The 13519-nt window shown below is 41.3% G+C and overlaps 1 protein-coding gene across 12 annotated transcripts in view; it reads right to left on the bottom strand.

Annotated features, from left to right (window-relative positions):
* Positions 1-13519, bottom strand: part of FGGY (FGGY carbohydrate kinase domain containing) — a 420763-nt gene that overhangs the window by 381845 nt on the left and 25399 nt on the right. For 9 of the 12 annotated variants that reach the window (XM_025912763.2, XM_086717131.1, XM_086717132.1 and 6 more), the window contains one exon: positions 1680-1791. The exons of the other annotated variants lie outside the window; for them this stretch is intronic. In XM_025912763.2, coding sequence (XP_025768548.1) covers positions 1680-1791 — 112 coding nt within the window. The remainder of the gene's footprint in view (positions 1-1679; positions 1792-13519) is intronic. 12 annotated transcript variants of the gene reach the window in all.

Here is a 13519-nt window from a genome sequence, read left to right as displayed (position 1 = left end):
CCTGAGAGACTATCACTTCATCGCTACTTAAGCCAATCAAGGAAGCGCTGACAGCCTCCCAAAGTGGCCAGCTCCATGGCTGCCCATATCTCATAAATGGAGTTCTTGCTGCTGCTGAACTGAGGTCTGTTAGTCCAGCCCCATTCCTTTGGTTTGTGCTTTCTAAACTGGCCCGGATTGAGGCTGTCCCGCACTCTTGGGCCAGAACGATGCCAGGTGAGCCAGTGATCAGCCACTGAGATCAAGGAACATTCATAATCATCTCTGATACCACAACACTTAGTAAGACAGGGGTTGGTATGTGGGAGGTGCTAATAAAGGTGACAAAAAGGAAGGAAAGTGTGTGTGTGTGTGTGTGTGTGTGTGTGTGTGTGTGTGTGTAAAGATGGGCATCATTACCACTGTGCTCTAACAATTCATCCGCTTGCAAACTTTTTCCAGCACATGGAATTTATGAAAGTCACTGTTCTATGCATTAGGTCCATAAAAGTGAGTGTGGCACAGTCTCTTTTTAGGAATTCATAATCGGATGGAACAAGTATTTCTGAGCGTTCAATGTCAGGCTCTCCATCCTCACAGCAAAGCTATGGCTCATTCTTCCAATTTTTTCAGAAAATACAGAGGCAAAGTGACTCGCTCGAGGTGTCATGGCCTAGCATCGGGTGAGCTATGATCTGGGGCCTTCCTGACCCCAATTCCAGGGTGTCCCAGTGTGCCCTAGTGTCCACGGCCATCTGCTAAGAAAGGCACTGCTACGGCAGTGTCCGCTGCTGAAGGTTCTCAGACACAATCTTTCCCAAAACGCATCTGCAATCGCTGCCTTGGCAACAACCAACCGATGATGCCTAGAACCACACTCCTTAGATGGAACACGCAATTTCTAGTTCTCTGTGGCCTCCACCACTCCCAAATGTCTTCTGCTCATTCAAGATTAAATATCAGTTGCAATTCATCTCCACAGATGTGCTATTGGTTGTTCTCAAACCTGGCCCACTTTACTCATTGTCATTACCTGCCTACCATAGACTTTTGGGTTGCAACCTGAATGCTAGCACTACTGGCTAAATTCTCCCAAGAGGGATGGATCTCGACCCATGAAAAATTTCCGATGGTGGACCCAAGTGGAACATACAATTGAAACAGCTCACCACTGCACTCACAAGTCTCTGCTAAGACAGCACCATTAAGTAGGAATGCCTTTGGTCTGAGTACTGAAAATAGAGAAGCCAGTCTGTTTCCTGCTTGTGTGTGACGTGTGGTCCTGTCTGCCCAATTCTACTTCCTTTAAATGGGTTTGGCTCACCTACTCAAATGAAGGCACCACAGGGGCCTCATACACAAAGGAACTGCAGGCATGGACACTCCCTTCCCAGAAAACACCCAGACCACTCGCCTGTTTCAAGGGCTGCTCACTCGGAGCTAACGATCCCATGTCCTTCCTTCAGTGAGCTCCCCACTGTGGCTCTTACGCATTAGTGAACCAAGTCTCTCCCTAAACCGGCCCCTATGTCACCACTCCTACCAACTGTTCTCGAAGCTCGTAACCTCCGGTACATGATTCTGGCCTCAGTGTGCCACCTCTAAACCTCATCCTTGGCAATAAGAGACACCTGACTTCATGTTCCACCTGGGGCCCAACCAGTCTCCCACCACCAGGAAAGAGAGGGAGATGGTCCTACCTTCATGGTTTACTGGTAAAGGACGAAACTGCTTATCCAGAACAACCAGAGAACATGTAGCATCAAACCCAAGCCCGCGGATTCGGTTTACATCGATCCCTTGTACAACTTTCTGTTTTAAAACAAATAAACAGAAACATAAATTACAAGGCAGGCTTTAAAAGACTGAAAACAGTTATGACTAAAACAAATATGACTAAACAGAAAAAATACTTACGACAGAAAATAGATAAAAGTTCAATATAATTAAAATAACAGAAGATCCTGTAAGTTAGTAAGACAAAGACAACCAATCTAATTGGAAATAAAGCAAAGGACATGGCAAGTCACTTCATAAAATAAAAAGAAATAGTCAAAGAGCATATAAAAAGATTCCCGACTCCATTTAAATAAATAAATTAAATTAATGCAAATAAAAACACACTAATCTTTGCTTTTCACACTGGCAATTATGTATAAGACTAACAGTAGACAGTAATGGCAACTAGGGAGAAGTAGACCTTCTATTACATTATTCTAACAGTGTAATAATTTAGTATAAATTTGAGAATTTCACCATATTTATTAAAATTAAAAACCTGAAGGGTGCCTGGGTGGCTGAGTAGGTTAAGCTTCCGACTTCAGCTCAGCTCACGATCCCACAGTTCATGGATTCAAGCCCCACATTGGGCTCTGTACTGACAGCTCGGAGCCTGGAGCGTGCTTCAGATTCTGTGTCTCCCTCTTTCTCTGCCCCTCCCCTGCTCGCGCGCTTGCTCTCTCACTTGCTCTCTCTCTCCCAAAAATAAATAAACATTAAAAAAAAAAAGCATAACTTTTGACCCAGCCAACCCACTTCTAGGATCTTACTTTAGTGAATTATTAGCATAAGTAAAGTTATATGTGGATGAAAGTTAACTGTAGCACTGCTTAAGAATATATTTAAAATTTAGAGAAACTATTTCCCATTAAATTATGGTACATTTGCAAAATGGAATATTCTACACCCACTAAAAAGAGGTAGAGAAGTAACTTCTGAGTGTGGTACTTTGTAGAGGTTGGCAAATCCTCTTTGCAAAATAAAAGTATCAAGCTGGACAAAATCATCAAAAACAACCGTTTGGGGGCTATGAAACTTGAATAAAGCAACATTTATTTATTCCTGAAAAATCAAAGCATTTAATTTTTGAGAAGGATTTGTTCTTGAAAAATCAAAATTATACTTAAAACATTCCCACAAATACAAAACAAAACAAAACAAGAAACTCTAGAACTAAAATGGCTCCACTGGGAAATTCTGTTAAACATTCAAGGAAGAAACAATACCATTCTTATACAAACTTGTTTAGGATATAATGAAGGAGGGAATATTTTTAAACAAATTCTACATGGCCAGAATTATTCTCATACTAAAGCCATAAAAAGACATCAAAAGAACAGAACACCACAGACCAGTATCTGCCATGAAAGTAAGTGTAAAAATCCTTAACAAAATACTAACTACAAAGCAAGCATTATAAACTATGATCATCTGGAGCTATCCCAGGAACAAAATGGTAATTTAATATCCATAAACCAATTAATGTAGTACATACATTACTAGAATAAAGCACAAATACCAAATGATCATCTTAACAGAAGAGGAGAGAGAAAAACAAAACAATCCATAAACCCAGAGGCAAGTGAACTTCTACAGCCAGATAAAGAGCATCTACAAAAACCTATAGTTAATATTTTACTTCATGATAAAATGAAATGATTCCCTCCTATTATGAACAAAGAAAAATGTCCCTTGCACCACTTCTATTCAACCTGTAACTAGTGGTTCCAGCCAATGCAATAAGGCAAGAAAGAAATTTAAAGCACACAGATTGGAAAGAAGTAAGTTAAAGTATCTTTTTTTTGCAGAAAACATCATCTCATATGCAGAAAATTCTAAGGGATCTACCAAAAGAAAAAAAAAAGCTACTAGAATAATAAGCAAGTTTAGTAAGATCAAAGGATATAAGGTTAACATATTAAAATTAATTGTATTTCTGTATGCTAGCAAATAACATATCAAAATTGAAATTAAGGAAATAATTCCATTCTGAATAACATTAAAAAAAAACACTCAGGAATGAATTTATCAAAAGAAATTCAAAATCTATTCCCTGATAACTACTAAACATTTCTATCAAAAAAACTACAAATTAGAGAAATATGCCATATTCATGAAATGAAAAATTCAACATTGTGAAAATGGCAATATCCTCAAAATTAATCTACAGATTCTATAGAACCTCAATAAAAATTTCAGGAGTTTTTTGTTTTGGGGGTGTTTTTTTGTTGTTGTTGTTTACAAATTGACAAGCTGCTCTTAACATTTATGTAGAAATATAAGAAATATAGAAGAGCCTAAGCATTTTTTAAAAGAACAAGCGGCGCCTGGGTAGCTCAGTTGATTAAGCCTCCAATTTTGGCTCAGGTCATGATCTCACAGTTTGTGGGTTCGAGCCCCGTGCCACATTCTGTACTGACAGCTCAGAGCCTAGAGCCTGCTTCGGATTCTGTGTCTCCTCTCTCTCTCTCTCTCTCTCTGCCCTTCGCCTGCCCATGATGTCTGTCTCTCTCAAAAATCAATAAACGTTAAAAAAAACTTCAAAAAACTTTAAGAGAACAAAATTGGACAGAACTTAAGCTTCCTGACTTCAACTTATTATAAACTATCATTACTAAATCAGTGTGGCACTAGCATGGGTTAAATTTATAGATACAATGGAAGAGAAGAGAAATAGAAGAAATAAGCCCAAACATTTATGGTCAATTAGTTTTATAAAGGTACCAAGACAATTAATTCAATGGGGAAAGGACAGTCTGTTTGACAATGGGGCAAGAACAACTAAATGTCCACATACAAGAAAAAAAAACAAACTTCTAGACTTGCACCTCATATGCACAAAAAAATTAATTCAAAATGTGTCATGTTCCCAAATATAAGAATGAAAACTATAAAACTTGTAGAGGAAAATCTTTGTGACATGACTTAGACAAAGAATTTTTAAAAGCAAGACTCCTAGGGGTGCCTGGTTGGCTCAGTCGGTTGAGTGTCCAACTTCGGCTCAGGTCACAATCTCGCGGCTCATGAGTTCGAACCCCACGTGAGGCTCTGTACTGAAAGCTTGGAGCCTGAAGCCTGCTTCGGATTCTGTATCTCCCTCTCTCTCTGCCCCTAACCCACTCGCATTCTGTCTCTGTCTCTCTCAAAAATGTATAAATAAAAAAAAAAAAAATTGAAAATGCAAGACTCTTAAAGAAAAAAAATGGATAAATGTGACTTCATCAAAATTTTTAAATTTTGTTCTTCAAATAAAACCATAAGAAAATGAAAAGATAAGCTACAGATTAAATACTTGCAATTCATATATCTGATAATAGACCTATATATAGAATAAAAAACTCTTATAACTCAAATAATGAGAACAAACAACCCAATGACAAAATGGGCTAAAGATTTAAATATACACATCACCAAAGAAGACAAACAAATGCCCAAAAAGTACATGGAAAATGCCCAACATCATCAGTCATTAGGAAAATGAGAACTAAAATCACAATCGGAGAAGACGGATGATACCAAATGTTAGAAAATCCTGGAGAAAGAGGAAGTCTCATACATCACTGGTGGAAATGTAAAATAAAGCCACTTTAGGAAAGAAGTTTGGCAGTTTTTTAAACATTAACTTACCACACAACCTAGCAATTTTATTTCTTAGGTATTGAGGAGGGCACCTGTTGGGATGAGCACTGGGCGTTGAATGAAAACCAACTTGAAAATAAATTATATTTAATATAAAAAAGTAAAAAAATTAAAAAGTGTATGTCAATATAAACACTTATATGTAAATATTCATAGTAGCATCATTCATAATATCCCCAAACTGGAAACGAATTTAATCAGATGATTAAACAGTGTGGCATATCCATAAAATGCAAGATGAACCTTAAAAACATTATGCTAAATGAAAGAAGTCACACCAAAAAAAAATCCACATTGTAGGATTCCATTTATATGAAATTTCTAAAGAAGAATAGCTATTAAGACAGAACGCAGATAAACAGCTATCTATGAACGGAACTAGGGACCGACTACAAACAGCCCCAGAGGAACTTCTTTGAAGTAGCAGAAGTGTCCAAAAATGGGATTAAAGTGATAACTGTATGAATGTGCAAATTCAATTATCACTGAATTATATATTTTAAATGGATGGACATCATGGTATGTAAATTATACTTCAAGCCATTAAATATTTTTAAAAGGTTGAGCTAAAGATGAAATGGAAAGATATCCATGATATGTGCTAAATAAGGTCAAATGTATATAGATCTTCCTCCACTTAGGATGTGGTTACATCAGAAAAACTCACCCTCAGTTGAAAATAGTCTAAGTCAAAAATACATTTAATACGCTTGACTGATCAAACAACATAGCTTTGCTTAGCCTACCTTAAATGTACTCAGAACACTTATATTAGCCTACAGTTGGGCACAATCACCAACCACAAAGCCTATTTTACACTAAAGTGTTAAATATCTCATGTAGTTTATTGAATGCTGTACTGGAAATGAAAAACAGAACAGCTGTATGGGTACAGAATGGTATGAAGTGTATTAGTTCTTTACCCTCATAACTGCAGGGCCCACTGCCCAGCGTCATGAGAGAGAATCATACCATGTATGGCTAGCCCAGGAAAAATCGAAACTCAAAATTCAAAGTACGGTTTCCATGGAATGCCTACCACTTTGGTACCACCATAGTGTGAAAAAATCGTAAGCCAGGGACCAATTTGTATGCAACAAACTGTTAGCAGTGATTGCCTTTGAGAGCAGAAACTACAGTTGGAGGAGACAGATTTTTTACTTTGTTATATAATTTTTAAAGTTATAAACTAATAGATTTATTATTCCTATTTCTTATTTTTGTTTCTACAGTTTCCTTTTTTGACGTTTATTTATTTTTGAGACAGAGAGAGACAGAGCATGAACGGGGGAGGGGCAGAGAGAGAGGGAGACACAGAATCCGAAGCAGGCTCCAGGCTCCGAGCCATCAGCCCAGAGCCCGACACGGGGCTCGAACTCACGGGCCACGAGATTGTGACCTGAGCCGAAGTCGGACGCTTAACTGACTGAGCTACCCAGGTGCCCCATACAGTTTCCTTTTTTGAAAAGGCATGACTGACCATAATCATGGTTTCCCATTATCTTAAAACACGATGATAGCCTTGTAAATCCCACAAAAGTCAACTCAAAAGTGTCCATCCCCATTTAAAATACACAATTCTTCCCTTCCCCTGTTTTAGAACCCCAGACTTATAATTTAGTATCCTGGGGGAGAACATTTGCTAGTGAGTGACCCATCTGTGACTGGTGGCAATACCTTTGCCACACAGCAGGAGCTGAATGCCCTGCATGCCTTCAGGACACTGATTGATCTACACTTACAAGAGAGGACCAAACCCTGTCCAGCATGGCCGCGTGGCGAGTCACAAAGTCCTGGTTTCAGACCCTAGTTCTGCCACTCTGGCCATGTGACTGAGTGTGAGTCACACAATTCCAGCCATTCCAATCCCTCTCCTGACTTGCGGGGTCAAGTCGCCACAGCATGTATAGGCACGTGGCTTCTTCTTCCTGGAATGCCATTTCCAACTTGGCTTGGAAATCTTCAGGCAATGATTAAGATAAATGATGTTGGGTGCAGACCGCCTGAGTCTGAAACCTGGCTCATCCACTTACTAGTTGATAGGACTTTAGGAAGCCAAAAAACCAGCCTCCTTCATTGCACTAAGAAAGTCATCTTTTTTTTTTTTTTTAATGTTTATTTATTTTTGAGAGGGAGAGAGCGTGAGCAGGGGAGGGGCAGAGAGAGACAGACACAGAATCTGAAGCAGGCTCCAGGCTCTGAGCTGTCAGCACAGAGCCCACTGACACAGGGCTTGAACTCAGGGACTGTGAGATCATGACCTGAGCCGAGGTCGGAAGCTTAACCTACTGAGCCACTGGGCTCTCCTACCTCCATCTCTTAATTGTGTTATGAGAATTCAGCAAAATAAGGTATGACTGGCTTAACATCTAGCCTAACATCTGGCATTATGGTGTACAATAATTTGCAGCCATTATTAGAGTAATCAGCTGCCTCAAATCTTCTCTGAACTCATGTGGATTCAATAAACAAATCGATAACTCAGCCCTAACTTCTACCTGCCATGAGGCCCTACTGGCCTCTGTGCCCAGAGAGTACAGGCCCACTTCACACAGGACTGCAGTTAGTCAAAAGGGGAAATGGGTGAGAATATGCAGAAGACAATAAAATTCAATACCATAGGGCAGATTTGGAATAGAAACGAATATGAGATATGGTATCAAAAGAGCCAGCTTTGAGTTTCAACTCCACCATCTTCGGATCAGGAAAGCCTACACTAATTGCAACACCTTTCTGACCTTCAGTTTCCTGAGAGTGAGAGTCATCTCCCAGGTGAAGACCAAAGGAGTTAACTGGGTTAAAAGTGCTTCGGAACCAGTAAACCTTTGTAGGATGGAAAACCCGCTCAATGCCTTATTAACTATATTCATGGAATCTTTGTTACGTATGAAGCATAGCACACTCTGTGTCACTTAAGCACATATAAAAATGGTAAGCCAAGGGAAGGGTGATTGAAAAGACTGAATAAACTCAAATCTTCCTAAAATTATTATGGTGGGAGTAACCTTCCAGTAGAACCAAAGAAAGTATTCTCTTCAATCTATGTTATGAACCCCTCTCAAGTCCTACGGAGTACCATATCCTACTCATGGACTTTCAGTCACAAAGGCTCAACCTCTTCTCTCTACAATAGAAATCTATCACAAGGAACTAGAAGGATAATTGTGATATGCATTTAAACCTGATTTAGGTGGGTGATGGGCACTGAGGAGGGCACCTGCTGGGATGAGCACTGGGTGTTGTATGGAAACCCATTTGACAATAAATTTCACGTTAAAAAAATAAAAATAAAATAAAACAAAATAAACCTGATTTGGTTAGGTAGCCACATCCAGCCTTACACAAAAATGCCTTATGATCATGCTGATCCAGGAGCAGGACCACCCTATTCCCACCCCACCCCACCCCCATCTAAACCATCCCAGAAAGATGGCTATCAGAGCTACACTACCCAGAAGGTCCCTGGGACTTGACCTGCTGACCTGAGGATTCCTTTTAATGCTCTTATTAATGGAGGAAGAAAGCAGTCCAGTAAACTCACCCAAAGACTTGGCATCAAGGGAATTTCCCCAGCTAGAGAGAAAGCACATTGCTCTTCTAAAGAATTTCCAGAGAAGCAGATTTCTGCAACTTCATTTGGTAACCTGGTCCATGTCTCACAACTGTCAACTCGTAGCTATGGGGCAGCAAACAAATATTTGGGGAAGGGATGAAGGGATTGTGCATTGCTTTGTTCTGCTGGTGGGAACCAGTTCAATCCTGCATGTGTTTTAAATCAGCAGGCTCTGCCATACTGGGTGGGGAGACAAGTGTTCCTTTGAAACCCTACAAACTGAGAACTGGAGGAGCAGAGGCATACCTGGCTTTTTCTGTAGCTCTATTTGGAGCCAGGGTCAAAGCCGAGGGCCTCGCAGACGGAGTGCAGCTTGCAATTGAGTCTTGTGGCTGGTATCGTACTCTTTTCAATCTTGATTTGAGTGCCTCTGTCAGCCTTGAGGGTGTGTGGGGTTATGAAATCCCTGGTTCCCTGAGGCTCATCACTCCCTGTTGCCTACACAATTCAATTACTCACACGTTCAATCAGTCAGCAAATATAATCAAGCCTCTTCCAGGGTCAGGCTGAGCACTCTTCTGGGTATTTGGAAAACAATGAAGAATAAGATATAAAAAAAAAAAAAAAAAAAAAAAAAAAACAAAACCTTGCTCTTTTGGAGATTACATTTTATTAGGAACAGACAACAGCTGATACAAGTAAAGCATAGAGTGTACATATAGTGTACCAGAAAACGATAAGGAGATCAGGAGTGACAGAAAAGAGGAAGGTAGTTACTGAGAAGATGAGGTCTGAGCAGACACTTGAGGGACATGAGGAGCTGACCTTGTGGAAATCTGGTGGCAAAGCGCTGCAGGCAGGCAGAAGAGCCAGTGCAAAGGCCCTGAGATGGGAACAGCGACCAGGCTGATACAGCCTGTGTGGGGAGCAGGTTACCTGCAAGACCCCTGGAAATACTCTATTTCACAAAATCGACCCTAGTGACTAGTAAAATGCATAAATCCAACCCCGGACCATGACCTACACAGCATCTTGGCTTAGGTGTGGTGTTGTCCCTTGAAGACCAAGTAGGGAAATGGAGACCAAACACTTCCATTTATGTCAGGGACACCAACTTGCTTCTAAGAAGGGAAACTCTGAAAGTGCCTCCCTCTCCTTCCTCCCCACTAAGTCCTGTCAGATCTTCCTTCCAAAGTCAGTCTTGTCACTCCCATTTATCCCTCTGCCAACATTCTCACTCAGCCATTCATTATTAAAGGGAAATTATCAAACACCTGTATGTGCCAGCATGGAGTATACATGCTGAACAACACAGACATAGCCCCAGCCTCCCAGAGCTTATAGTTCAAAGGAATCCCAGCCTCTAGCATTTCATTAGAAGAAACCACCTCCTAACAGGCATCCTTGAATTTAGTTTTGTTCCCTCCAAGCCATCCTCAATCAGCTGGTCAATGTGACACTCAGGATGATTCCAGAAGACTCCCTACTGGCCTCAGAACCAGCTACTACGGCTATGCCTCCTCATGGATTGCAGTCTCCCCTCTTCCTCCTATTGGAAACCATCTGCCCATGCCATTCCTTCAGGCTCTGAAGATCCTCTCAAAGTTCTCCAGAGTCCCTCAGCTGCCATCCCCTCACCCTTCCTCAATCTCATCCTTCCTCAATTCACTGAGAGTAGGGAGGTCCCAATTTCTATACTCATTCATTCTTACACTTCCTGAGTCTACTGGATGTTGGGACCTGGGTGAGCAAACCGCAGTTCCCACCCCCCTGAAACATCAAATCTAGGAGTTAAGACAGATATGAATTCAAAAAATGTAGGATTATTTACCTCATTTATGTTACTTGATTATATAATGATTTTATTATTTGATGACTATTGATCATAAGGGGATGATTCCCCAACCACATGAAGTTCTCTGAAGGCAAAGTACAAGGTATTGTGACAACATTCAGTAAGTAATATAGAGCTTAGTTTGGAGGGAATATTGAGAGAAAAGGCTTGTTCCTGGAAGGACTGACTTTTGAACTAAGATTCAGTGCAGCAGTATCCTAACGGAACTTCCTGCAGTGATAGAAATGTTCTGTCACTGTGCTGCCCAATCCAGTAGCCATGAGCCATGCATGGCTCCAGAGCATCAGAAATGTGGCGAGTGCTTCCAAGGAACTGCATTTCAAACTGTTCTTTATTTTAACAAACTTAAATAGCCACATGTGCCTAGAGACTACTGTATTATTGAATAGCATGAATCCAAGGATGAAGAGGGGTTAGAGATGTTGGCAGAAGGCAAAAACGAACGAAGCATGCGTGTACAAGTCCTGAGGCCAGAGGGAGCACTGCATGCTTGAGGGCAGGACAGGAGAGTGTGGCTGGAATGCAGGGAGCTGAGAGAAGCATCATGAGATGGACCAGGAAAGTAGGTGGAGCCCAAATCATGCAGGACCTGAAGACCCTGTTAAGAACCTGGAGTTCTATCCAAATAGTAGTCTGATGCTATTGAAATGTGGTGAGCAAAAGAATGCCGTGATCAGATTACATTAAAAAACAAAAATCATTCCTGGGGCACCTGGGTGGCTCAATCAGTTAAGCATCCAAATACTGATTTCAGCTCAGGTCATGATCTCACGGTGCGTGAGTTCGAGCCCCGCATCGGGCTCTGTGGTGACAGTGCGGAGCCTGCTTGGGATTCTTTCTCTCCCTCTCTCTGCACTGCTCCTCCCCCGCCCCCGCTCTCTCACTCTCTCTCAAAAAATAAACAAACTTTGAAATAAAAATCATCCCAGCTCCAAGAAGGAGACAGGATTGGGAAGGGGAAGCCCATACATGAGATCAGTTAGGTTCTCACACTAATCCAGACAAGCAACAAAGGTATGTGGTGCTGGAGATGGAAAGAAGGCAGAGATCTGACCTGAGTTCAGGCTCATCACCAACTTCCTGGGTGACTTAGGGAAGGTCAATTCTCTGGGTCTCAGTTTTTCTTTTCAACTGTAAAATGGGAACAACCACCCCTGCCCCACCTACCTTGTATGACAATCAAATGGCTATGAACGAGCTTTGTAAACCTCGCAGGTTCTACAAATGTAAAAGGTTAACATTATTGCTCAATCCCACATGGGCTACTCCCTCTTCTGCTCCTTCTCCCTCCAACCATTACTCATATAACTAGTGCAACTTAGAACAAAACAATACTTTGTTGGCTTCCTAGGTGCTGGGTTTTTCCATGCAACTGAACCATTTCATCCTTAGGGGCAGAGAATTCGTTATAGCCCTCTTCTAGACACACTCCAGTTCAGCAAAAATCATAGCGCATAGCAGGTGCTCAAAGTGTCCATACCAAATAACACTCAACAAATGCCTGTTGGCTGACTGATGCCTGCAGCTTCTTTTTCCTTCTTCCTAATGGAAGCTGGTACTAATCATACACAAGCTTGATATGTTCTCACCTCCTTGGGAGGATTAAGATTGTGGCTCCAAAAAGAGATCTAAGCCCTTAAAATCAGGGACAGTCTATACCTCTAGGACTTGTGTGTTTCCATAGCACTTTTTAGATATGTGAGTACCGACCCAGTAAAGACCCACCAGTTTTAGGAGCAGCGGGAGTAGGAGAACCGAGACTAGGGTTTGGAGTCCCCTCCTTAGGGGTCTCATCCTGTCTCTAATACCTGTTAGTTTCAGAGCCTCAATATCCTCATGTGTCAAAAACAAAGAATGGCAGTCTACCTCACACAGTCACTGCAACATTTAAGCAAGATAAAGGATGCCAGAGTTTACTTCTTCGTAGCTCTAAGTAACATTAATCCAACATCCATTGATTGAGCAACAAAGTTGTGCCAGGCAACGTATTAGATGCTGGAAATACGGGGGTGATGGTATTAAAGCGACCAAACACATCATCAAGTACAATGAAACCTGTTAAGGACCAGATAAAATGCTATGTGGCAAGGACAGGTGAAGACAGTGGGTTCTAGGGCAGCACAGAGGGGTTTCTCACCCTCTCTTTCCTCTGAGGTTGGCAAGGGAGAGCAGGGGCTGTCAGAGGTCATCCAGGAAGGCTCCCAGGAGGAAATAATGCTTAAGATTACCTTATAAATACCTGTGGAGTTGGGCAGGTAAAGAAGAGAAGAACATGTCAGATAGTAAAAATAACAGAGGGGCACCTGGGTGGCTCAGTCAGATGAGTGTCCGACTTTGGCTCAGGTCATGATCTCAAGGTTTGTGGGTTTGAGCCCCACGTCAGGCTTTGCGCTGACAGCACAGAGCCCACTGTGGATCTCTGTCTCCCTCTCTCTCTGCCCCTCCCCCACTCGCACCCTCTCTCAAAAATAAACATTAAAAAAAAAAAAAAGAAAAGAAAAGAACAGAGGTGTTTAATTCATTCATGTACTCCACAAATATGAATTGGGCATATCACAGGCAAGGAACTCTAGGGAAATTTAGATCAACAAGACATGACCCCTGCGAGGGACACACATTTTTCACATAAGCAGACAGCCAGGTAAAGCCACTTATAATTCAGTATGGTTAAGATAACAATCAGGGTAAGGTCAAGGTTCCCCACATAGTGGCAA

This window comes from Puma concolor, chromosome C1 (assembly GCF_028749965.1).
Source record: "Puma concolor isolate L17-30 chromosome C1, mPumCon1.1.hap2, whole genome shotgun sequence".
NCBI lineage: Eukaryota > Metazoa > Chordata > Mammalia > Carnivora > Felidae > Puma > Puma concolor.
The sequence above is the reverse complement of the archived record's forward strand: the minus strand, read 5'-3'. Positions and strand labels throughout refer to the sequence as shown.